We start from the raw sequence: 27,155 nt of genomic DNA, 5'->3' as shown, positions 1-27,155 counted from the left end.
TGTCTTAAAAAAATGTAGATCTTTTGTAAGGTGTTTGAAAGGGAATAATACTATCAGAAGTTGATAATAGCAATAAAGCCTGTTTGCAGCAGGAATTTTCTGAGCAAAATCTGACTTTGAATGGTGAGTAGCTGAGAGAAGATTGCCACTTATTCATGACTGCTACAGAAAGCTTTACTGCTACTTATTGTCAGCATTTGTTTATCTCTGTTCAGGTGAATGCACAGGCCCTCTACAGAAAGGGTCTTTGTGCTGTAGTGCAGTAAATCAAGATTCTCCAAAAGGCTTTCTGGAGTTGTGAATATGACATGACCTTTACATTGCAGAGTGAGAGGAATGTTCCATGTCCTCTGGAGCTCTTTGCAGAAAGACTGTGATGTGTATTGGTCTGTGTTTTGGTTTCTTTTTGCCTGCCTTTCTCCTTTTCTGATCCCCCAGGTGCAGGGAGAAGGCACAGACTGAGTTCCTGATGCCTCATGCCCTGAGTGTTTTCCGCCGATAAGCAGGGCTAAATTAACCATTACATGTGGGTGGCAGCACCAAACGGACCTCTCTTTTTTTTTTTTTTTTTTTTTTTTTTTAGCTAGTAGAGCTTTTGCGTACTGAGCATGTGCGGGAATTCTGGTTTGGGTGTTGCCTCGTAAGCCCCCTCAATCTTATTTTTTGTCCGAGCATCTGCACAGACATATACCTCGAGCTCTCTCTGTTTTCTATAAAAAAAATGTCATAGCTACTTTAAAAAAAAAAAAAAAAGGAAGTTTTTTCTTCAGGATGTCCAGCAAGAAAAAAGCCTCTTTCAGTGGATTCAAAGACTGTGTTTGTGGAAGGAAAATATGCATCACTGATGAATATGACCTCTGCTACCATTGTTTGGAACCAGACCGTGACCAGATCAACTGTTACAATGAAGATCAAGGGCCTTGAAAATGGAAGAACTGCATTCAGCCTCAGAGAAACTGCAGTTGGTCTTCCTGAAGTGCAGCCTCAATTCCTTTGCTGTTGGCAGAACAAATTAGATCCTCAAGGTTGAATAGTAAAAGCTGACATACATTGAAGGTACCAGTCTGCGGGAAACACTGGAACAGCCAATGACAAAAAGAAATTGCAGAGGTTTAAGTGCATTGGCGCACGGAGCATAACTGCTATCAGCAAACATTGCACCAGCACCATCAACACACAAGGCTCCATTGGCACCGTTGATGCAAATGTCCTTGATGTATCGAGCATCAGAATTTTGATTCTTGATGCCTTTGACCATTAAATTATCAGAATCCATACAGCATGCAGCAGACCTCCCTACACAGTTAAATGTGCGGCCAAGATAGCCCTGCCACCACCAATTACTAGAGCACTGTTACCATCAAAATTATTGGTTCCTCTCATCTCTAATCCGCCTCTGATCCAGATACTGCAGAGTCAGAGGGTATGCATTTCGATTCTAGTATTGGAATGGGAAATTCTACCACCCATACCAGGTCAGAGGGCATGTCAGCCTCTTGACCAAGTAGCAGAATTAGCAAAACATTTCTTTACCTTTTTGGTGGCAAAATATAAGGTTGGCACCTATCATCCTCTCCTTTCCAGGAAATCCCCTTTACTTCCATAAGGAGTCCTAGTATCCTCAGCATGGGGCACATTTAAAACTAATCGGAGAAAGTTCTTTTTTTACTCAACGGACAATTAAACTCTGGAATTTGTTGCCAGAGGATGTGGTTAGTGCAGTTAGTATAGCTGCGTTTAAAAAAGGATTGGATAAGTTCTTGGAGGAGAAGTCCATTACCTGCTATTGAGTTCACTTAGAGAATAGCCACTGCCATTAGCAATGGTTACATAGAATAGACTTAGTTTTTGGGTACTTGCCAGGTTCTTATGGCCTGGATTGGCCACTGTTGGAAATAGGATGCTGGGCTTGATGGACCCTTGGTCTGATTCAGTATGGCATGTTCTTATGTTCTTATGTTCATACAGATATTTCATCAGAATCCCCACGAGGTGGTTTTAGCCTTCAGCATTCATTTGCAATGGACTCCAGCAAATCAGAGGATGTACATCAGGGCTGGACCCCTCCTCTGTCACCATTTTCAACATTAGAGCTCCTGGATTAGTTTTCCCTTACTTTCAAGCTTTGAAGAAGGATGGACATAGATCTGCTCTGACCAGAACCTCCGGAGCATTTGTCTCCATCGGAAGACCTTTCTTACTCCAGGTTTCTGGACAAGTTGGGAAAAATGTTTGGAGTAAATGTGTGTAAGGTCAAAGACCCTTGTGCAAATGTCTTGGGTCTCCTCCAAATTCTGGAAATACCTGCAGAGCCAGCAGCTATCCTGGTTCATAGTATCCTGCAAAATGTGGAAAACTCTCTCTTGTGCCCCAGTAACAAGGAAACTCAACCTTAAGTACAGAGTACAAAAATCCCTTGACCTTGTAATTGATATAATTACACCATCAGTCAGTTGTATTTATTTATTTATTTTAAAATATTTTTATACTGTCTTTCCCAATAAATATTGATCAAAACGGTTTACAATTTACTAAAGAAAACAATATTTCAAGATAAAAATAAAATTGTAAATAAAATAAAAAATATTAAAATAAAATAAATAATAAAATAAAAGTAAATAAACAAAAGATAGAATAGTTGGAGAGAATTACAATTTATACTTAAACCCTATTCTAGCACAATTCCCAAAGTTTCCCTATGTTTCAGTTTTACAAAACAAAGATATAGTCAAGAAAAATAAATCAAATAGCATAAATAAAATTTCTTTTCCTCAAAAAATAACAGCATAGTTGATGTATGGAAACAAGAATTTCTGCTAATTAAGTTGTTCGATTGGTCAAAACCTGCATATGCCTCTTTAAACAGATGAGTTTTCAATGATTTTTTAAACTTTGTGATTTGAAATTTGTCTTAAATCATTTTGAAGAGAATTCCAAAGTATGGGGCCGGCTATAGAAAAAGCTCTTTCCCTTGTGATGTTTAGTCTCGCGAGCCGAACAGTTGGGATCTCTAGCAGGTTTTTACTGGCTGATCTGAGATTTCTAGTTGGTTTATATAATCTCAGTGCAGTACATAGCCAAATAGAATCTTGGTTATTTATAAGAGAATGTATTAGAGATAATATTTTGTACTTAACTCTGGACTTAATTGGAAGCCAGTGAAATTTATACAGGATGGGTGTGATATGCTGTTTTCTTAAAGAACCTGTTAATAGCTGAGCTGCAGCATTTTGGATTAATTGCAAAGGTTTTATTGTAGACTCAGGTAGGCCTAAATAAAGGCCATTGCAGTAATACAATTCAAAAAAAATAATGGATTGAAGCACTGTTTGAAAATCTGATTTAAATAACAATGGCTTTAATCTTTTTAAGATATGTAATTTAAAGAATGAATTTTTTACTGTTTTTGAGATATGTTGTGTTAATGACAGGTTAATGTCTAATTGAATTCCAAGATTATGAGCAACTCTTTTAATTTCTATTTGTTCATTACCAATTGTAATTGTAGATGGTGGACTGTTTTCTGGGTTTTCGATCACACTTAACAGTACAATCTCAATTTCTTTAGTATTTAGTTTGAGTCTACTACGAGTCAACCATTGTTCAATTGTATTAATATAAATTTTGCTTAGCGAAATAGTAGTGGAATTGGTTTTTAAAAGAGCAAGAAAACAAAGATATATTCAAAAACTCTGCTAGGGTAGGATCCCAGGCTGCTGGACAATTTTGCCAAAAAGATGTTTCAAAGCTCCATGCTTAATGCACGTGTTTCTGCTCACCAATTCTACATGGTTCAATATATACATGAGTGTATGCAAACATTGAAACCTTTTCTTCTGGCCAGTGAAGGTAGAATTGCATATCTTCTGCTACTCTTAGATGCTGAAGAATGTATACGCTATCTTATTCCTTCCATTTATGAGGCATTCGATACCACCACACACTCCACTGGAGATTGTAGTTTGGCTTGGTTGAATGCCAGTAGGCTACTTGAGGATATCTACTAAAAGTTGGTGGACATACCTTTTTGGCAAAAAGCTCAGAGAAACAATAGCTCAAGTTAAGGAACAAATCATGGCAGTACAATCCCTCTCAATGGGACCGGAATAACAGCTGATGCTAGTAATAGCAGAAGCCATTCCCTAAGTCAACTTGATTAACAGCAGTTAATGGACTTCTCCTCCAAGAACTTATCCAAACCTTTTTTAACCCAACTGCACTAACCACATCCTCTGGCAACAAATTCAAGAGCTTAATTGTGCGTTGAGTGAAAAAGAATTTTATTCGATTAGTCTTAAATGTGCTACTTGCTGACTTCATGGTGTGCCTCATAGTCCTTTTGTTATCCGAAAGTGTAAATAACTGATTCACATCTACTCGTTTTAGACCTTTCATGATTTTAAAGACCTCTATCATATCCCCCCCTCAGCCATCTCTTCTCCAAGCTGAACAGCCCTAATCTCTTCAGCCTTTCCTCACAGGGGAGCTATTTCATCCCTTTTATCATTTTGGTCGCCCTTCTCTGTACCTTCTCCATCGCAACTATATCTTTTTTGAGATGCAGCGACCAGAATTGTATACAGTATTCAAGGTGCGGCCTCACCATGGAGCGATACAGAGGCATTATGACATTTTCTGTTTTATTAATCATTCCCTTCTTAATAATTCCTAACATTCTGTTTGCTTTTTTGACTGCTGCAGCACACTGAGCCGATGATTTTAAAGTATTATTCACTATGATGCCTAGATCTTTTTCCTGGATGGTAGCTCCTAATATGGAACCTAACATCGTGTAACTACAACAAGTATTATTTTTACCTATATGCAACACCTTGCACTTGTCCACATTAAATTTCATCTGCTATTTGGATGCCCAATCTTTCAGTCTCGCAAGGTTCTCCTGCAATGTATCACAGTCTGCTTGTGATTTAACTACTCTGAATAATTTTGTATCATCTGCAAATTTGACAACCTCACTCGTCGTATTCCTTTCCAGATTATATATATATATAGTGAAAAGCACCGGTCCAAGTACAGATCCCTGAGGCACTCCACTGTTTACCCTTTTCCACTGAGAAAATTGACCATTTAGACCTGTTCAATGAGCCGTTCATTGTTTATACAGTGGTGTTATTTTGTACATTCAATAAAACTTTAAATACAAAAAAAAGAAAATTGACCATTTAATCCTACTCTCTGTTTCCTATCTTTTAACCAGTTTGTAATCCATGAAAGGACATCGCCTCTTATCCCATGACTTTTTAGTTTTCTTAGAAGCCTCTCATGAGGGACTTTGTCAAATGCCTTGTGAAAATCCAAATACACTACATCTACTGGTTCACCTTCATCCACATGTTTATTAACCCCTTCAAAAAAAAATGAAGCAGATTTGTTAGGCATGACTTCCCTTGGGTAAATCCATGTTGACTGTGTTCCATTAAACCATGTCTTTCTATATGCTCTATGATTTTGATCTTTAGAATAGTTTTCACTATTTTTCCCAGCACTGAAGTCAGACTCACTGGTCTATAGTTACCCGGATCACCCCTGAAGCCCTTTTTAAATATTGGTGTTACATTGGCCACCCTCCAGTTTTCAGGTACAATGGATGATTTTAATGATAGGTTACAAGTTAACAAATTTATTTTATTTATTTATTTAAGTTTTTTATATACCAACATTCAAGACGATAGTCCCATCATGCAGGTTCACAAGAAACAGGGGTGCAATTAAAATAAACTTTATAATTTGAACAATAGTGCAGAAAAGCAGTTACATGTAACAGGGAATCAATAACTTGGAGTAAGAAGGAAAATGAAGATCAGATAATTATATATATATATAATAACATTATAAGGGGTGGCTATTAATGCTATTACTAGCGAAGTATGTTGATTGAAGGGAGTTAAGTAATGTTGGAGTTAGGAAAGGCCTGCGTGAACAGCCACGTCTTGAGTCTTTTCTTGAATGTTGAAATGCTGGGTTCCATTCTAAGATCCGGGGGAATGGAGTTCCATAAAGTTGGACCGGCAGTGGAGAAGGCCCGATCTCTAAGCGTGATGTGTTTGGTAGTTTTGGCTGGAGGTACTTGAAGTGATCCTTTGTAAGCATCTCTTGTCGGTCTTGTTGATGGTGTAATCGGAGGGGGATATGGAGATCGATTGGGGCTAATTGATGGATGTTTTTGAAAATGGTGAGAATGGCCTTGTAGATTATTCTGAAGTGGATAGGCAGCCAGTGGAGGCCCATCAGGATAGGTGTTATGTGTTCTCTTCTCCTGGTGTTAGTGAGTATACGGGCGGAGGCATTTTGGACCATTTGCAATGGTTTGGTGTGTGATGAAGGGAGACCAAGCATGATTGTGTTACAATAGTCCAGCTTTGCGAAAATGATTGATTGTAGAATCGTTCTAAAGTCATGAGTGTGGAAGAGAGGTCGTATTCTTTTCAGCACTTGGAGCTTATAAAAGCAGTCTCTGGTGTTTTTGTTGATGTTGGCTTTCAGGTTTAGGTGATTGTCAATTAGAACTCCTAGGTCTCTCACTTGTGTAGTGTTTGGTAAGGTTGGATGAGTGTGTGTGAGGGAGCTGTTTTCTGGTGTGATGATTAGAAGTTCCGTTTTTGATGAATTTAGTATCAGGTTGAGACTTGTGAGAAGCTGTTTGATATTTTGGAGGCAGGTTTCCCAGTGAGACAGTGTTTTTGCGAGTGACTCCTTGATGGGGATCAGGACCTGAATATCGTCGGCGTAGAGGAAGTGTTTGAGATCGAGGTTAGTGAGGAGTTCACATAAGGGTAACAGATAAATGTTAAACAAGGTAGGAGACAGGGATGAGCCAAATGAGACAAATGATAGGTTAAAAGTTAACAAATTGTACCTGTTAATGCACTAGTTTCAATGTTATGACCTTTAATGTAAAAAATTGTTTTACATGTAAACCGGCGTGAAGGCTTGCTCCAAACCTCGGTATATAAAAGCACACAAATAAATAAAATAAAATAAATACAAATTTTAACTAATAGATCAGAAATTTCATTTTTTAGTTCCTTTATAATACTAGGATGCATACTATCCGGTCCAGGTGATTTGCTACTCTTTAGTTTGTCAATCTGGCCTTCTACATCTTCCAGGTTCACAGTGATTTGGTTTAGTTCAACTGACTCATCACCCTTGAAAACCATTTCCGGAACCGGTATCTCCACAAAATGCTCATCAGTACACACAGAAGCAAAGAATTCATTTAGTCTTTCTGCAATGGCCTTATCTTTCCTAAGAGCCCCTTTAACCCTGGGTGGGTGATGCCGCTGGATGGCATCATCTACATGTAACAGCTAATTCATCCTGTTATCTATGGAAAACACTGTCTATGGAAAGCAAACTTCCTTAATCTAGAATGCTCTTAACTCTGAATAAGCTCAGCCACTGGGGATGTGCAGAGCTTGCATGCGTGACTGTGATTGGAATCTGGCTGTGCACTTTTCCATCTCTACTTGACCATTCACCATTACACATCTTTATTTACAAATGCACAATTTACATTCAGATGATAGAAAAGGGTAGCTGCTATATAGAAGTGGCACAGTCCTTTTAATATTTTGGAGCAATAATGTAAACAGAGAGGACTTTAGCTTGCAGTTCAGCAACTGGTTTTCGGGCACCAAAACTTAGAATCTAATCCCTCCAGCACTGGTTTTCATGACCTTGATCTGCCTCTGTCCTCCGCCTCTTCTCATAGTGTCTGTCCTGGCAGTGGAGGAGTATGAAGAGCTGCAGGTGAATCTGGAGTTGGAGAAAGACTTGCGGAAGAAAGCAGAGTCCGTAGCACAGGAGGTAAGTATTGCAGCTCCCAGGAGCAGCCCAGAGGTGGGTGAAGGGGTCTAAATCTTTGTGTCGGAGAGAAACGGAGACCAGAAAGGAGGTGTGTCGCATGTGGCTTTCGATACAATTCCAGTAGTTGCTGGAAGATGCTGCTGTTGTATCCGGTGCATGGCTGATGCAGTGCTTCTTGGTTGCTGAATCAGTATAGGCTCTAGGGAAGCTTTAATCGCCCATTGTGCACAGAACAGTAAAGTAGATCCCTAAATGTTTCTTTACCTGTTACACTCTGGCTGTCAAGTTTCCTCGTGCATCTTTCAGTTTGCTCTGTTATGGACTCATCCAAGCTCAGAAAGCCCTGCTATAATTCAGATTTCTTGGAGTTTTGGTTAAATCTGTATAGCACTGAATACGCTGGGGTTCTTCCAGGTGTTTTTTTCTTGGAGTGTGCAGCATATTTGTGTGCCACAGCTAGTGCCTAAATGGAGGAGGATAAGAATAAACAGCAAGCAGTAGGAGAAGTTCATCAGAAACCTGGGCAGCTTGAATCTTCTGTAGTGCCGAAACCAGATGAGTTGTAGGTGTGGTCCTGGAAACTGGTCTGTGGACACAACGGTGCAGTCTCACAGCACCATCTATATAATTGTAAACCCCTTCCTCTTCTGTTTCATATTAGGATACTTGGGGCATTTCTGGGGGCTGTTGGGAATTCGGGCTGAGTTAGAGAGCGTCTATGGCTTGTTTGAGAGCGTGATGGTCAGTACTTTCCTGCTCTCATTCATTTTAATGGCTTGCAAAATTAATTATCAATTCACAAATCTGTATTTTAAAATAAAGAAGTTTTCTCACAGGACAAGCAGGATGGTAGTCCTCACATATGGGTGACATCACAGGATGGAGCCCAATCACGGAACACTTTTGTCAAAGTTTCTAGAACTTTGACTGGCCCCTACTGGGCATGCTCAGCATCGCACCAACCCTGCAGCCAGCAGGGGTCCCCCTTCAGTCTTCTTTTTTCCGTGCAGCAGTAGCCACGTGGTTAAGGAGCTCCACAGATTCCTGACAGAAATTTTCCTCACGGAAATATCATTTTTCTTACCCCACAGGGGTCCCTCCTTCAATTTTTTCCAGCTGCGGTACTCCGGTAAGTTTTCTACGATTCCTGTCGAGTTTGGCCCTCACAGCCTACTGGCCGTCGACTGTACCGCAGCTCAAATTTTTCATGGCCATGGCGTCGGGGTTCTGTCAGTGCCCGGACTGCAATCACACCATGTCCATATCAGACCCTCATAAAGACTGTGTAATGTGTCTTGGATGTGAGTTCGATGTCCTGACCTGCACCAAATGTGCCCTAATGACACCAAAAGGTCGCAAGGCCAGAATGGAAAAGATGGAACTTCTCTTCCGTGCTCAAACCCCGACGCCATCTATTGCATTGACGTCGTCAGAACCGGCAACATCAACTTTGTGCCATTATCAACCGGTGACCGTCTGGCATCAACAACTTCTCGGCCTTCAACCACCTCTACTCCCCCTCAGGACCGAGGGGATCGTAGAGAGAAACATCGCCACAGACATCGGAAGTCTTGGACCATCGAGGGAGCAAAATCATCGACCTCGCCATCGTCCGAGCCACCGTCGAAGAAACCCCGCCCAGAAAAGGCACTGATCTTTTCGGCGACTGGGTCACCAAGGCAACTCTCACCCGAAAGGGGATTGGGAGCCACGACTCCGCCTTTAAAGGTGGTCCCTCCGGCTATGCCTCTGCCTCTTTCTTCTGTTCTGGAGCCGGGGCTGCTTGCTCCAGGTCCCGAGAAGAACTGGACCGGCTGGTTCAGGAGGCCATCAACAAGGCGATGCATCGACTCCAAGTTCCTTCGGCACCGACACCGGTACCGATCGTGGAACCGACCACTGACCCGATTCCGGTAGCAATGGCACCGCTGCTCTCAAGGATGGAAGCGCTCATTGCTGCTTTTCCACCTATGGATCCCGGGTCATCGATGGCTCCGGTGCCCTCTCCGTTTACCTTGTCATCAGGAGGAGAAACACGGTTCCGCATCCCTCCATCGGGAGTCCTACCGATACCTCAGCCATCGATGCCGATAAGTCTGTCAGTGCCACTGATCCATCCATCGATGCCTTTGCATCCGTCTGTGCCACTGATCCATTCATCGATGCCTGCAGCAGTGCCTTCGATGCCTTCATCGGTGCGTCCAATTATTCCTTTGATTCCTTCGGCGCCTAGACCAGGACCTTCAGGGATTCCACTGTCCCATCCCCTTCGGGCTCCTAGAGGGGCAGGTGCTGATCCCTACGATACCTGGACTGATGATTCTTCACCAGACACCGATGACCACCTTCTTCTACTGAAAGCAGAAAGCATTCTCCTCCAGAGGACCTTTCCATAAATTTTGTGAAGGAGATGTCTGAATTGGTTCCCTTCCAATTACAGACCGAACAAGATGACAGGCATCAAATGATGGAGCTGTTGCAATTCCTGAATGCTCCCAAGGAAATAACCTCCATCCCTATTCACCAAATTCTTCTAGATCTCCTCAAAAAGAACTGGGAACACCCTGGCTCTGTTGCTCCAGTCAACAGGAAGGCTGACACCACTTATTTGGTACAGTCAGCCCCAGGTTTTCAAAAACCTCAACTGGATCACCAATCTGTGGTTGTAGAATCTGCCCAAAAGAGGGCAAAGAGATCAAAACCCCACACTTCCTTTCCCCCCAGGCAAGGAGCAAAAATTTCTAGATGCCATTGGTCGCTGGGTCTTCCAGGGCTCAATACTCATCTCCTGAATCGCCTCTTATCAGCTCTATATGACCCAATACAACAGGGTCTTATTTAAGCAGATACAAGACTTGACAGACTCCCTGCCTCAGCAATTTCAAGATCAGCTCCAAACCCTAGCAAACAAGGGTTTTGAGGCTGGCAAGCATAAGATAAGATCATCTTATGATATCTTTGACACTGCTACCAGAGTATCTGCATCTGCTATCTCGGCAAGAAGATGGGCCTAGCTCAAGTCTTCGGACCTTCGCCCTGAAGTGCAAGACAGATTATTCGACCTGTCCTGTGTAGGAGACAATCTGTTCGGCAAACAGATTCAATGAACGGTGGCGGAACTCAAGGACCATCATGAGACCATGAGACTCTGATGCCTTCTGAGTACTCCTCCAAACAGCCTTTCCGAAAAGACACTAAGAAGTCCTTCTTCCATCCAAAGAAATCCTACCCGCCACCGGCTAGAACTCGCTCTACGAGACCATTTCAAAAAACCCAGTCTCGTCAGATACGAAAACAATAGCCGCAAGCAGCTCCTCAGCCAGGCCCTGCTTCCGGTTTTTGACTCCTGCATAGAGAGCAGCAGCCAGCTTCCACTGCCACACATACCAGTGGGAGGTCGATTATGCCATTTCAACAACAAGTGGCACTCAATCATCTCAGACCAGTGGGTCCTAGCGATAATCGCTCAAGGTTATCATCTCAACTTTCTCTCCATCTCACTGGACTCCCCACCTCTGCTGACGTGGGGAACATCCGATCACTCCATCTTTCTGGAACAGGAGGTCTCCCTCCTTCTCCAGTCCAAGGCAATAGAACCAGTACCTACTCTCAGCACGGCCTAGGGTTCTATTCCTGGTACTTCCTAATCCCCAAAAAATCGGGAGGCGTTCGTCCAATCCTGGATCTACGTGCCCTCAACAAGTACCTCCATCGAGAAAAGTTCAAAATGGTAACCTTGGGTTCTCTTCTTCCTCTTCTACAAAGAGGAGACTGGCTGTGCTCTCTAGACCTCCAGGACACATACACTCCTATTGTGATAACTCCATCTCATCACAAATACCTGAGATTTCTGGTAGGCCCCAAGCACTATCAGTACCGAGTGCTTCCATTCGGACTCATGTCTGCACCACGAATCTTCACAAATTGTCTCGTAGTAGTTGCAGCCTTCCTCAGGACTCAAGGTGTTCACTTCTACCCCTATCTAGCCGATTGATTGATCAGGGCTCCCACTCAGCAAACTGCTCTGTCGTCCCTACATCTTACCTTACACACTCTGATTTCGCTAGGATTTCTCTTCAACTACGACAAATCCTACTTAGTCCCATCTCAAACCTTATCATTCATAGGGGCAGACTTGGACACCTTGCAGGCAAAAGCTTTCTACCTCGACAACGAGCTCTCACTCTAGACTCTCTCGCAAACCAGCTGCAGTCTCAGCACTACACGACTGCACGCTGCTTTTTCATTCTACTGGGACACATGGCGTCCTCAGTTCAGGTCACCCCAATGGCCCGCTTAGACATGAGAGTCATGCAGTGGACTCTAAGATCACAAAGGACTCAATGCATTCAGCCCCTTTCGACCATTGTCCATGTCACCGACTCACTCCGTCAGTCTCTCGCCTGGTGGAAAAATCAGATCAATCTCCTCCAAGGCTTGCCCTTCCAGGCTCCAGACCCTCAAATAACTCTCACCACCGATGCTTCCAACCTCAGCTGGGGAGCCCATGTGGCCAATCTGCAGACACAAGGAATTTGGTCTCCAGAGGAAGCCAAACACCAAATCAATTTCCTGGAGCTTCGAGCAATCAGATATGCTCTCAGAGTATTTCAGGATCGCCTCTCCAACCAAGTCATCCTGATTCAGACGGACAACCAAGTGGCCATGTGGTACATCAACAAACAAGGAGGCACGGGCTCCTACCTCCTGTGTCAGGAAGCTGCGCAGATATGGGAGGAGGCTCTCTCCCACTCGATGTATCTCAGGGCCACCTACTTGCCGGGAGTGGACAATGAGTTGGCAGACAAACTAAGTCGCACCTTTCAACCGCACGAGTGGTCTCTCAACCCCTCAATAGCAGACTCGATCTTCCAACAATGGGGTTACCCTCAAATAGACCTCTTTGCGTCACCTCAAAACCGCAAAGTAGAGAACTTCTGCTCTCTCACTCGCAGCCAACACTGTCAGCCAAGAGATGCTTTCTCCCTCTCATGGGCAAACCGGTCTCCTATATGCATTCCCTCCACTTCCACTTCTCTCAAAGACTCTCATGAAGTTATGTCAGGACAAGGGAACCATGATCCTGATAGCACCTCACTGGCCACGCCAAGTGTGGTTTCCAGTACTTCAGGATTTCTCCATTCGCAGGCACATTCCCTTGGGAAAGGACCCGCTTCTGATTACGCAAGACGACGGGTGCCTGTGCCACCCCAATCTTCAAGCCTTGTCCCTGACGGCCTGGATGTTGAAAGGTTAATCCTTCAGCCACTTAACCTTTCTGAATCAGTTTCCCGTGTCCTGATTGCTTCACGGAAGCCTTCCACGAGAAAATCCTACCTTTACAAATGGAACAGGTTTCGTTCATGGTGCTCTTCTCAATCCCTTGACCCCTTTACCTGTCCAATCACGAAGTTTTTGGACTATCTCTGGCACTTGTCGGAGTCAGATCTAAAAACGTCCTCCATCAGAATGCATGTTAGTGCGGTGGCCGCCTTCCATAAAGCTGTCGGGAATGTTCCCATATCAGTACAACCCCTTGTAACACGTTTTCTGAAGGGCTTGCTTCACCTCAAGCCTCCACTGCATCCTCCGGCCCCTTCTTGGGACCTCAAGCTGGTTTTGGGTCGGCTCATGAAACCACCATTCGAGCCTCTCCAATCCTGTGAACTTCGCTATCTCACATGGAAAGTGATTTTCCTTTTGGCAATCACTTCAGCTCGCAGAGTTAGTGAGTTACAGGCCCTAGTTACCTATCCGCCTTATACTAAACTTCTGCAGGACCGGGCAGTACTCCACACTCACCCTAAGTTCTTGCCTAAGGTAGTATCAGACTTTCATCTCAATCAATCCATTATACTACCTACCTTCTTTCCCATGCCCCATTCCAATCCAGGAGAACAGGCTCTGCATACTCTCGACTGTAAACGGGCTCTAGCATTCTACCTAGACCGTACAGCTGCCCACAGGAAAAGCACTCAATTGTTTGTCTCTTTCCATTCCATTAAATTGGGGCAGCCTGTGGGTGAGCAGACTCTCTCCTCCTGGTTAGCGGATTGCATATCCTTTTGTTATCAGCAAGCAGGCATTCCACTTCAAGACCGTGTTAAAGCACACTCTGTGAGGGCCATGGCGACTTCAGTAGCACACCTACGCTCGGTGCCGCTTCCTGACATTTGCAGGGCTGCCACCTGGAGTTCTCTCCATACCTTTACAGCCCATTATTGCTTGGACAAGGTTGGAAGACAAGATTCTATATTCGGCCAATCTGTCCTGCGTAACCTGACGTATCAACACTCTTCCGCCTGCCCGTTAGGGTTCAGGATGCCCTCGACCAAATTTCACCCCAGTCCTAGTGCCTATTGCACATCTCATTTGGTGCATTTCTCGGACATCCTCAGCTCGGTACTCACCCATATGTGAGGATTACCATCCTGCTTGTCCTGTGAGACAGCAAATGTTGCTTACCTGTAACAGGTGTTCTCACAGGACAGCAGGATGTTAGTCCTCACGAAACCCACCCGCCGCTCCGCGGTGTTGGGTTCGTTACGTTTCTTATTTTATTTTTCGGCACTTCCCGTAGCTTTTTAAACAAGGCTGAAGGGGGACCCCCTGCTGGCTGCAGGTTTAGTGCCATGCTGGGCATGCCCAGTAGGGGCCAGTCAAAGTTCTGGAAACTTTGGCAAAAGTGTTCCGTGATTGGGCTCCAACCTGATGATGCCACCCATATGTGAGGACTAACATCCTGCTGTCCTGTGAGAACACCTGTTACAGGTAAGCAACATTTGCTATCAACTGAAGTAAATATGGATCAGTTCTAAAAGGGCAAAAAGTGAATTGGAACGATACTGAAGATTATGGGGCAGATTTTAAAAGCCCTACGCGCGCCGGGTCTATTTTCAAAAGGCCCAGCGGCAAGCGTAAAGCCCCAGGACACATGTAAGTTCCGGCGGCTTGAAAAAATGGGCGATCTGGGGGTGGGGGCATGGCCAGAGGCCTCTGCAAGGCCGCTGGGCCGGGGGCCGGGGGAACCCGCGCCAGCAGTTGGCCGGCGCATGCAAGTTAGGCAGGCATAACTTGTGAAATTAAGATACGAGGGGGAGTTTGGGCTGGGGGGAAACAGGTAGGGGAAAGTGGGAGGGAATCGGAGTGGCCTCGGAGGGAACGGGGAAAGCCAGCTGGTCTCCCCGAGGACTTGGCACACGCAAGGTTCACTAGTGTGCACCCCCTTGTATGCCGACCCCTGATTTTATAACATGCGCGCGGCTGCGCACGCATGTTATAAAATCAGGCGTACATTTGTTTCTGTTTGTGTCGAATATATGAGTGCACCCCAGGGTGCTTGTACTCAGGCCTGGGGAGTGGGAAAAAAAGCAAGATGGTTGCCACTACTGTGGTGGCCATTGCCAGCTAAGAAGTGTCACTCGCACATGCCACCTAGGAAACGGAGAGTAGCAGGGATCCTGAGGAAGAAAAAAGTGGGAGCCAGAGCTAATCTAGAGCAGCGTTTGGGGTGTTCTCTTACAGCTGTTTCTTTTTATTTTTAACCTGTTTTCAGATGTTTATTGAGCAGAACAAACTGAAAAGGCAAAGCCAGCTTCTGTTGCAGAGCGCTGCTCCTGAGCAGCAACTGCTAAAAGCTTTAGAAGAAAACGCAAAACTTATTGAGAAACTGGAAGAAGAGAGGCTTCAGCATCAGCTTGCGGTAAGATGTGACTCTGTAAAGCAGCGCCTGAGGGATGCACATTACCAGTGGGCTGTGCACCCTCCTGGTTTTAGTATCCCACCAGGGGTGTGTCCAGCTGAGTCTGGAAATCTCTGCTCTGAATATGGGACAGGTATAGTGTCAGAATAAAATGACAGCGCTCTGCTGGCTGCATGGCCACATTGTTCCCTGGACCCTTCACGCAGTAAGGCGGAAATACTCTGAGATCCTTTGCGTTCACTTTGGTAAATGCACTGAGTTGCCCAGGAACCCAGCACAGTTGCAGCAGGAAAGGTACAGGCAGATAAGGAGCTTATCTTATTTTCTCCTCAGTTAGCAGCCTTTTTTTTTTTTTTTTTTTTTAACCTTTCTTTTGGCTGATGATGCACATTGGCTGCTATTACTACTATGGACATAGAAGAGGTTAAGGAGGCTTTTGTGATTATCGCTGTGACCAGGGATATTTCAGTGCTAGACGAGTTGCTGATGGAGAATCCCAATGAATTCTAATTTCAGTTATAATTTCTTTTTCTCCTTCGGGGTTATGTGCACAGGGCCGGTAATGCTGGTTATTTACCCCACTGCAGCAGCAGCACTGAGCTGCTTATTCCAATTTGCCTAAGAAAATCCGGGCTACAGATTCATAGATAAAATTGGGTGAGGTGAGAGCAGAGCTTATCCTGCCCAGGGGATAGTGGATAGTTTGGTGACCTTTAGCGGTGGAACGTCCATAGAACGCTGAACAGGTTTAGATTTAAACTGGATCTAAAACCCCATGGGTAAAAGTGATCTGTGTTGCTTCCAGAAATAAGTTTGGTAGAACGGTCGGGGCTCTGAGCTCTCCTTCCTAGTGCTGGTACAGAAATTGTCCCCATTGCCTTTGCTGCTTTTAGAAATCTTGGGGGTGCTAGGGGAATGACATCACACGGTCTTTGAATTGTACTTCTTGTCTGTTAAGGTGTAAAGGACCACTCGCTTATAAAAGGATTCCACCGGGTGGTTATAGTAGGCACCTTTACTGAGCAGAGGGTGTTTCCTTGATGTATAAAACCTTCAACTGGCCTCAAAACTGGAAACAACTGCAAAGTGAAACTGGGGGAACAAGCTGCGCTATAATTAAATCCATGCATTCATCCATTAGCTGTAAGGTAAAAATAAGTAACCTGTAGACAGTCAGCTAGAGACAGAGATGACACTTGAGCGCCCCCCCCTCTCTCTCCGATATCTACATCAGTGACTTCTCCAGAGCACTAGAGGCTCCTCAGCTCCAGGGCTAAAGCTACATTAATCAGATCAAGAGAGATTCTAGCCCTCACTCCAGATGGTCTACAAGAGACCTGTTAGAGGCCCTACTACAAATCATGGGCCTTACAAGTAAATCTAGAGAAAACAAAAATAATGTTCTTTTTCAGAAAAGGCCACAAATCTTCAGTGCGAATTCAAAGTCTTCCTAAATGTACAAGGTGAGCGTGCCCTAGACTATACATAGCTTGGCTTGAGACTAAGTACATCTGAGAGTTTTAAATTGGCCTTAAAGATAATACAAGGAAAAGCTCTCAGAGCCCAGTATGCAACAAAGAAACCTCTGGATAAAGACAACTCCCCAGTAAAACAACTACCAAAATGATTTGACAGCATCATTCAGCCAATCCTCTTATATGGAAATGTTGCCTTGGGTCTATCATTAATGCAAAGTCATACAGAATGGGACAGAATCCCAGTCCAAACCTACAATTCCTGTTCTATAAACAAGACCCTTCAGGTCTACAGAAACACCTCTAATGGTCTAGAGCAGAATTACGAAGCTTCCCATTACTACTCACCATGCAAAAACGAATATTCAGATTCTGCTGTCCCCTCAGTGACAGTGACTCAAGCCTCCCTTCACTACCAGACTCTCTGTGAAGTAACACAAAACCCTGGAAAAAACACACTCAGCACCCAGGAAGCAAATCTGCCATACCAATCCAGCAGAAAAACCCGGAACTCAAACTACAACCCAGTATATGAAAAAGACGGCAATGCAGATATTGCAGTGTGCCCTAGAACACCAATACACCTCCTTTTAGGAGGTGCAAATTGGAAAACAAAATAAGCGGATCTGCCAGAGATGTTAAATGGAATAAATTGCCTTTAGAGAGACACATAATAGTAGATAGATGCTGTGATAGTTGTTTGTATATGTACAATAGATGTTGTAAACTGCTTTGAAAACAAGTGTGGTAAGATTGCTGTAAATAAATAAATACACAAACTATACAGTCGCAGAATCCCTCACTTCAATCACACAGGCAGAACATAGAAAGACCCTTGCGTAATATGGAATAGATGATCACAAATCAAAAATTCAAGTGTAGAGACAAAAATGCAGCTGGAAACCCCAAGAAGCAGGCTTTGCATGCAGTCCAACACTGGAGAAATATACACAGAAATGCATTTCCTCCTGTACTGCACAAAGTACAAGGCTATCAGATACACGTTTCCCAAAGCTGACAGAGAGCATCAGACTTCCCACAAACGAATGAGCAGGAAACACTCTGCAGGATCCTGGGGAAAGGGCAGAAACAGCAGCTATCCTGCCACCAGCACAAAATGGACCAGCACCAAAAGCTGGGTTTTGTACCTTCTGCAGCCTGTAACTTTACCCTGCTGTTGTTGTTTTGTAATTTTCTCTGTTTTAATCATTATGTATATTACTTTAGCAGCACATAAATTTATCCTGCCAGTGGAGATATCTGAAACTGATATTTTTAGCTTCTCTTTCTGGTTGTCTTAACCTAAGAAGGGGCAAGAAAGCATCTCTTGCCAGAATGTTCGGTGTAGTTGAAGCTTGAAGGGTACGTGTGATCATTGGTGCACACTGTATGTGTGTGTGTGTGTGTCTGTGTCTGTGTGTGTGTGTCTGTGTGTGTCCTACACAGTGGTTCAGGCCGCTGTTAGGCTGGAGAAGTAACCTTGTAAGCACTTGCTTTTAAAACTGCAGGTGAAAGAGCTGGAGGCCCAGCTGGATAGTGCAGCCTTGCAGAAAGAGATGCATAGTCTCAGGCAGCAGCTGGAGCTCCTGGAGGAAGATAAGAAGGAGTTGGAGACAAAATGTCAGACCTCGGAGGCAAACGTGAAAGATCTAAAGCATTCGGGTAAGGCGAACCGGACTCGTTTTTAGAGGCCGGAAAAAAAAAAAGTAGTAAGAAGAGGAAAATTTCTGGATCTTGGATGATGATGATGATGGAAATAAGCGAGTTCCAGTGTAGTGCATTTACTTTGCATTGGTGTCACTGGAGTACTGACTTGCAGGTGGGCATTATCCCCTGAAGTAATGCCATGAAATCATTTTTGGTTTATTGTTGGTGGCAAAAAACCGACACTTGGCTAGATTATTTCGTTTTTAATTATAAGTATTCCTAGCCATGTGTACCAGATAGTGTATCAGGAAATTTAACTTGATAGATATTAATGCCTGCCTATGATTACCACCCCATGTACCCATGTGTGTTGAAATAATAACTGTGACTGTCACTCTGTAAACCGTTGCGATCATTACATGGAACACGGTATACAGAATGTCTAAATAAATAAATAAATGTTGCATGAAGCCTAGGTAAGGATTTCTTGCTATAAAGGGGGGGATGCAAGAATAAGGTAAGATGGCTGGCACTGCTGGGCAAGGGAACGAGCTGTGCCCTGGCTCCAGTGCTGGTGGTTAGGAGCTGGGAGTCTGGACTGTAATATGCCGCCTTGCCACTCTGGAAGCTTTCAGAAATGAGCTGTCAGGCACCCAAGGGGAGGCCTGCATTACTGGATCCAGGCTCGGTGACAGAAGTTTTCATAAATTCAAAGGGATGATCCTGTTAGAATAAAGCGTGCATGGAAGCCCTGTCTCCCGTATGTTTTTTTTTTTTCTCATTTTCTTTCAGTGGCGGAACTTCAGAAGAGAATACATCAGGCAGAAAATCCGGTCCCCCCACCGCCACCTCCACCCCCACCTCTCCCTCCTCCCCCTCCCAATCCCATTCGGTGAGTACTGTAGAAGGCTTTCGGCCTTGGGCACATAAGTGGCCAAATGTGTGATGATGTTTAGCCCACCGCGGAGTGCTTGACCTTTAGAGAACATGTCAAAGTCTGGTTGTCTGAGATTGCTTTCCTGGATTTGTGATAATTATTCATTTAAATATTGGAGTTGTAATATCAGTAAGGGGTGCATGTTTTGAGATTGTGGTGTTGTTTTTTTTAATGTATTTCAATGTGATGATTATGATTTTATAATCTTTGTTTTGTTTTTATGTAATAGTCATATTTTGTTTTATCGTGTTCTTTTCTATTATTTTTTGATGTAATTAATGCTGCATGTTTTGTAAGTCTCAGCTTGGGCCTTCGGGGAGTGGGAGATAAGAAATGTGCTGTAGAAAAGGTTCGGGGGGATAATTTGTGCTGTCCCTTGGAGGTTACTCATCTTTGGATAATGTTTTGCAGGTGGCCTTTATCATTTGTGTACGCTATTAACCTCAGAGTGATTTCATTTTAACTTGGCTAGAAATAGAATGGCTAGTTTGGCAGCTACCACACAAGAGGCCAACATTCAAGTCTTTGGGTTTGCAGGCTTCAGACATGTCATGGAGGTGATGCTCATGGGCACAAGGAAGGGAATTTCCTGCTGCATAAGCCACCCTTGCTGGTGGACGAGGGGCACTGAGGGAGTTTCTGTCCCAGCCCTCACCCAGGAGGGCAATCTGAATCACCTGGAGGGGGCTGGGATGGGAGAGACACTCGAGGAGATAGAGGAAAAAATAATGAGTGGCCTTGACAATAATACACTCCATAGCCAGCAGCAGTAACGTTTCTGAAATGCTGATTGATCAGGAAACCCTCACTTAGGCACTGCTTCACTGGAGATACAAGGGCCCATGAAAAGTGATGGAGGGGGGGAGGGGAAGCATGTATGCAGATACATTCACTCCCCTGAGCCCCTCTGTTTTTGGGAATGCCCGTTTTCCCAGCAGACAGACGTACTCCCGCTGGGAGGCAGGCAGCATGCAGCGGGTATCAGAACGTGTGGTTTTACAAGCCCTGAAAGCTGGGTGACATGCATAAACACAGTTTCACCCACCTGAAACTTATACAATTTCCAGAAGAAAATATTTTGTAGTGCGTTTCATGTTCAGTTGATGTTGTTAAGAGACAATTTTTGGTGGATTATCGCGAGTAGATTCTAAGGAAACTAAGTCAATTAATAAATGCTCTGAAAAGTCAGTGCGAATGTGATTTTTGGAGTCTGACACCCAGTGACCCATACACACATCAAATTATTATAAAATGAGAAAAATCACAAAACAGAAGCATTTAGTTCCATGCTGCTGAAGCAGGCCGTCTGTAAAGTCCATCATCTCATCTACCAAAGAGCGAAATTTGATTTCTGCTTTTATCTTTTTCTGATCCTTCGCTGTTCCACAGATCCACCCCAGTTATACAGCAGGAAAGTTTGTACTAATGGGATTAGAAAATGCATGCAAAAGAATGTTAATCAGATGGGACTTATCTGCCTCAGTGTAGTAAAGCAGCTTCCTTTAAAGGCACTGATAGATTCATTATCCCTTAAAGGAGGCTGTTTTTGCTTTCTACGCTGTGTTACTGTTTAACCCACAATTCATTTTTTGGCGTTCTTGTTATCAATTTTTTTTTCCATGTTGTCTCTTTAAGGTCCCTAATGTCAATGATTCGGAAGAAGTCAGGTCCTAACAGCAGTGCAATGAAAAAGGAGAAAGCGTCCCAGCAGGACACAGGTAAGGGCTTCAAAAGATCCCTGCGTCGTGGCCCTGTGCCCTCATCCTCCTCTTGCTGCGCTCCACTGCTTCTCGCTTGTTGCACTTCCTGAATCTTCTCCCACGCCCTTCCTAACATTCTTTTTCCTGCCCCTCCTATTGTAACCGCCAGGAACTCTCCCGTCTCTCTCCTTCCCACCCACCATAGGACCTGTGGTGCTCATTGTATACCTGTATTGGCTCTTCTGATGTAGATTAGCAGTGGCTTTTTATGAGCTCATAGACCTGTGTTTGTTTATTTTCTCTTATTACATTATTGGTATTTGTTCTTGTTTTTATTCTGCAGCATTTGAATTGATTTTGATTATCAATATTTATTGTTTTACTATGCAAACTGCCTTGATTGAAAGATGGAATATCAAATTTAATATTAAACTTGAACATAAACTTGAAAGCAGTAAAATGTGTCTCATATTCTGTCTGTTACATGGTGTCATGGATTTAATTGACTTAACTCTTTATCAATAACAAATCTGGTTGTTAATCTCAGCCATCCTAATTAGATTATAAATGAATTCATTTTCCAAACTAGCTCTATCAGTTGCGATCTGAGTTCACTGCTGTAACTCCAGGCTTTATTAAGGAACTGGGATGAGTACTTTCTCCACAAGCACTCTGGCTTTTAGTTAAAAGGGAGATACCTTAGACCACACAGCACAGGTGCTGGGTTTTTAATGTCTCACCATTTTTATTTATGGCCTTACTGTTATGCAGGCACTCTACTATCATTCCAGATTCCTGAGATGCTGTGATGGATTTTAATAGTATTAGCCCATAATTTTCCATCATCTCTCTGCCTTAATTTAGTTTTTGTTGAGTTCACTGGAGTGTCTTCTGCTGCATCAGAGCTTGCACATGAAGACCCTCGCTGTCAATCTGCTTTTAGTTCTTTGCACAGAAGACAGCGAGGGGCTGGCTTTCCTTTCTATGCCTCCGCTCGGCAGTCTGACTCACAGGCTCTCTTTAGGGGCTTAAATGAATGGTTCTGCTTGTGTACTGCGCTGCTTTTGTACAGTTTGTATGGCTCCATTCAGTCAGATAGCCCTACACACCCTAGTCCTAGCCATCTTACACAGGTCTCCAGCATACAGTTAGGTGGGTAAAACTGCGGCCTTAATTTGGAAAGAGCAGTGTCTTTCATGGACTAAACAGTAGCAGCGTCTGTGACAGAAGGATGCTGCCCCTTAATGAATCTGGGGATGCCTGCTGTAGAATAGCAAAGACTTTGTAGAAGGGTTGAGTGTTCCCACATGCCTTGGTGCTTCCGCAGCACGGTGTCCGTGATAGGCAGTGTGCTTTAACAGAAGGGCCGAGCATTACTTTCATAGGACTTTGTTTTGGAAGCAGGAGAAACTGTGGCAGCAGACCTGAAGAAACAAGCAGTTGAAGAAATGATGGAGAGGATCAAAAAGGGTGTCCACCTCCGACCAGTTAATCAGACGATCCGATCAAAAGCAAAGGTTGGAAATAGCTTGCTCATCTATTTCTTTGTCTGTCTGTTTCAGCATTTATGATACACTAATGGCTAAATGTTTAAAGACCAGTGCGCGCAAAAACCAGGAGATATGCATGTGGCTGGGCTGGGTGCGGGCCGTGTGCATTTTCAAAACGGCGCAGAAGTGCCAGGGGCGGGGCAGGATATGGGCGGGGGACCGGCCGAGACAGCACCATTTTGCACTGTCCCGCTAAAGCGCCCGCCAGCAGCCAGCTGGCGGGCGCAATTTACTTCTGCTTAAAGGAGCAGGTACATTGAAAAGCAAAAACAAATTAGGGTAGGTAGGGCGGCTTAGGGGTTGGGAAGGAGAGGGGAAAAGGGAGGAAGGTCAACTAAGGGGATAGGGAAGTTTCCTTCCAGTCCACTTCTTAATTGGAGCGGACTGGGAGGGAACTAGGCAAAGGCCCGACCACATTGCCATGCATGAGTTAGAAAATTCTCCCCATGTGCACATGCACGCGCCGATACAAAATTGCGTACGGGGATCAGATTTTATAACATGCGCGTGATAACACGCGCATGTTATAAAATTGGCGTGTCCATGTGTGCGCGCCGGGAACCACGCGCACATGAATGCCTGCGCAGGCCTTTACAAATTTACCCCTAAGTGAAGTACAAAAAACCCCAGACATTCCATAACTAAAAACAACATAACAAGCATTAAATCAGAAACAAAAAATGAACACAAAAACAATATATGTGAAATTTCTGCCTTGCTCCAGACAGAATAATTATTGTTACACCTATTGAATACTTGTCTATCAGCCCTACCAGAAATGTGGAGGTCCATATTCAGCCGCTGTGCTAAGCCTGATAGAGCAGAATAGCAGAGTTACCCGATTAACTTATGTGGCTAACTCTGCTCTGCCCCAGAGTGCCTCCTGCCCGCCCCATCTTATGTGGCTAAATTGTAGATAGGTAACTAGTTACCAGACTAGAATTTAGCCAGATAAGGGTTGAATATAGCCAGGTAAGCTATTTAGAAAGATTATTAGCCTCTGCTAGCAATCAATACCTGGCCTTTGCAGCCTTTAATGTGCTTTATCTAAGGTCATTGGATTGTTTAGTATACCATAGAAGTTTTGTTTTATTTCACATTTTTTATATTGATACAAGTGCACGTTTTTCTATTTTCTCCTTTTTTTTTGGTACTTTTCTGTTTTTTTTGTGTCTTTTTTTGGGTAGAGTAATTATGTTGTCCTGAGTTTTATTTGCATATATGTATGTAATTCTGGGCCCTCACTTATGTATGTTCGTTTTAGATTTTTATATGAATGCATGTTTATTTGGTGGCTAATTACTTATATTTATATAGTAGATTATTTGCTTTTTGTATTTCATTTTCTTTTTTGTTATGTATTGATGATATAATAAAATATTTTTTGCACTTTTATTATAATTATTATTGTATGGCTTTATATATTTTTTGGATCTCTTTAATGCAATGCCAGATGATACATTTTTCAATACTAGAATATTCATGCCAGCTTTCTATAAAGGAGCTTTGTATGTGCTGCTGGTGATGGGATGCCACTGAGAATCTGAGGAGCCCAGGTGCTGCGTTTGCTCACTCAAGACTTTTTGCTAAGAGTGTTTGTTGTGCAGGTGGAGGGTTTGAGACAAACAGAAGCGCAGAGTAATGGAAGATGCGGTCTCTTAGGCAGGCATGGTCATGCCTGTCTGTTCGTGCTCAAAGAGGCTCCAGCAAATAACCCAGGAACAAAACCCTGTGACGATTATTTCATTGTTCATTTAAAGGAAAATTGGTTCTTACCTGCTAATTTTTGTTCCCGTAGTACCACAGATCAGTCCAGATTCCTGGAATAAGCATCTCTGCCAGCAGATGGAGACAGAGAAAGTTTACTGATACTGCTACATAATCCCATGTGCCACCTGCAGTTCCTCAGTATTGACTTGTACCCAAGCATAAAAAACAATAAAAAAAAATACCAATAACCTTTCAAAAACATTTTTAACCAGTCTATATTCCATACCAAGAAAATCTCTATTGCATATCGATAAAATCGGATGAGCGGACAACTCTCCAGATTGAGTAGGTTTTGGACTGATCCGTGGTACTACAGGAATGAAAATTAGCAGGTAAGAACCAATTTTCCTTTCCCTGTACATACCCAGATCAGTCCAGACTCCTAGGATGTACCAAAGCTCCCTACTTAGGGTGAGACCTGGAGAATCCCGCTCTCCAAAAGACTGGGACTCTGGAGTCCCCACATCCAAGCAATAGTGCCTTGCAAAAGTATGCAGTGACTTCCAAGTCACCACTCTGCAAATTTGTTGTGGCGAACCATCTGAGCCTCTGCCAACGAGGCTGCCTGACAGTGCGTAGAGTGGGCTTGCAAACCCTCAGGAACCGGATGACCACTAGTTATGTACGTCGAACCAATGGCCTCCTTAAGCCACCACACAATAGTAGCCTTAGAAGCCTGAGAACCTCTCTTCGAACCGCTCCACAAAACAAAGAGGTGATCCAACCTCCTGAAATCATTTTGTTACTTTGAGATACCTCAACAAGCCTCTGTATACGTCCAAAAGCTTAAGCTCTCTCGCATGAGGTGCGGAAGAGTCCATCTCAGGAAAGGCTGAAAGCTCCATAGTCCATTTCATATGAAACACCGATACACCTTAGGTAAAAACGAGGGTACTGCCCGAGTCCGAAATCTGCAGGAATGGATCAAAACAAGATAAAGCCTGCAACTCAGAGATTCTCCTAGTTGAACAAATGGCCACTAGAAAAATGACCTTAAGGGTCAAATCCTTAAGCATCTCCCTCCAAAGAGGTTCAAAAGGTGCCGCACACAAACCTCTCAGGAAGAGATTAAGATTACAGGATGGGCAAACTCTCCTAACCTATGGGTGCAAATTCTTAGCCCCCCCAAAGAAACTGAACTATGTCAGGATGAGAGGACAGAGAGCAACCCTTTACTTTGACTCGTAGGCAACCAAGAGCAGCTACCTGAACCCTAAAAAAGCTGAACGCCAAACCCTTGACCAAACCCTCCTGAAAAAAGGACAAGATATGAAAGACCGTGGATTGCAAAGCATGCATGCCGTTCGCGATACTCCAGGACTCAAAAACCTTCCTGACTTACATACGAAAGAGACATAGACGTTCACCTAGCTTGAAGATGAGTAGCAAAAACCGCTTCAGGGTACCCCCCTTCATCTCAATCACCACCTCTCAAAAGCCATGTCACTAGACAAAAGTGAGCAGCCTGTTCCGAAAATATGTGGCCCTGCCGAAGAAGTCCCATTAGATGACTGAAGCTTAATGGACTGTCCAAGGCCAAGTTGACTAGATCCATGAACCACAGTCAACGAGGCCCTCTCCAGAGCCACCAACACTACGTCGCCCAGATGTCTTTCTATCTGCCTCAAAACCTTGCTTACTAGAGGCCACATAGGAAAACCTTAAAGCAGAACCTTTCAAGGCCAAGGCAGCACCAGAGCATCGATGCCCTCGGCCCCGTGCTCTCTTCTATGACTGAAAAACCGCGTTGCATTTGCATTGAGGCGAGTTACCATTAGATTCACATGGGGACAGCCACATCTCTTGTGGATGAACTGCAGCGCTGTCTAGGACAGCTCCCACTCTCCTGGATCTAATAACCTGTGACTTAGAAAATCCGCTTGAACGTTTTCCACTCCTGCAATGTGTGACGTCGTTATCCTCTACAGGTGTTGCTCCACCCAAAGAATCAGCCCTTGAGCCTCCTGGCCCACTGCTTGACTCTTGGTTCCTCTTCTGATTGATATAGGCTGCTGTTATTGCATTGTCAGATAGGACCCTCACCGACTGACCTTTTACCAACGGCAGAATACAAGTAAAGCTAAACATACCGCTCTGGTCTCTAAGCGATTGAAAGACCAGGAAGCCTCCTCCGCAGAGCAACTGCCCTGAGTAGACTGCTGCTGACACATGCCCTCCATCCAGAAATACTGGCATTGGTAGTAAGAATCACCCAATCCGGAGCCTCCAGCTTCATGCCACGAACCAGATTGGAATTTTGTAGCCACCAAGACAAGGCTGTCCCTTGCACTTCCCTTGAGCTGCAAGGGAAGATGAAACTCCTCTGAGAGCAGGTTCCACTGAGATAACAGAGATCTTTGTAGAGGCCTCATATGCGTAAAAGCCCATGGTACCAACTCCAGGGTCAAAGCCATGGAGCCCAGAACCTGCAAGTAATCCCAGACCCTGGGCACCAGAAACTCCAACAAAGCGCTGAATTTGCCCCTGCGATTTCAAAACATTCTCCTCCGTGAGAAACATTTTGCCCTCCTGAGTGTCGAACTG

The 27,155-nt window shown here is 44.0% G+C and overlaps 1 protein-coding gene across 3 annotated transcripts in view; it reads left to right on the top strand.

The window, feature by feature from the left end:
• The window catches only part of SHTN1 (shootin 1), a 237,435-nt gene that overhangs the window by 142,370 nt on the left and 67,910 nt on the right, over positions 1–27,155 (top strand). For 2 of the 3 annotated variants that reach the window (XM_029610484.1, XM_029610482.1), the window contains exons 8-13: positions 7,736–7,830; positions 15,386–15,532; positions 18,516–18,669; positions 19,447–19,546; positions 21,227–21,309; positions 22,693–22,808. In XM_029610484.1, the coding sequence (XP_029466344.1) occupies positions 7,736–7,830; positions 15,386–15,532; positions 18,516–18,669; positions 19,447–19,546; positions 21,227–21,309; positions 22,693–22,808 (695 nt within the window). The remainder of the gene's footprint in view (positions 1–7,735; positions 7,831–15,385; positions 15,533–18,515; positions 18,670–19,446; positions 19,547–21,226; positions 21,310–22,692; positions 22,809–27,155) is intronic. The other variant, XM_029610483.1, reaches the window with a different exon arrangement.

This window comes from Rhinatrema bivittatum, chromosome 7 (genome assembly GCF_901001135.1).
Source record: "Rhinatrema bivittatum chromosome 7, aRhiBiv1.1, whole genome shotgun sequence".
Classification (NCBI taxonomy): Eukaryota; Metazoa; Chordata; class Amphibia; order Gymnophiona; family Rhinatrematidae; genus Rhinatrema; species Rhinatrema bivittatum.
Note: the sequence above shows the minus strand (reverse complement) of the source record. Positions and strands in the feature narration are given on the sequence as shown.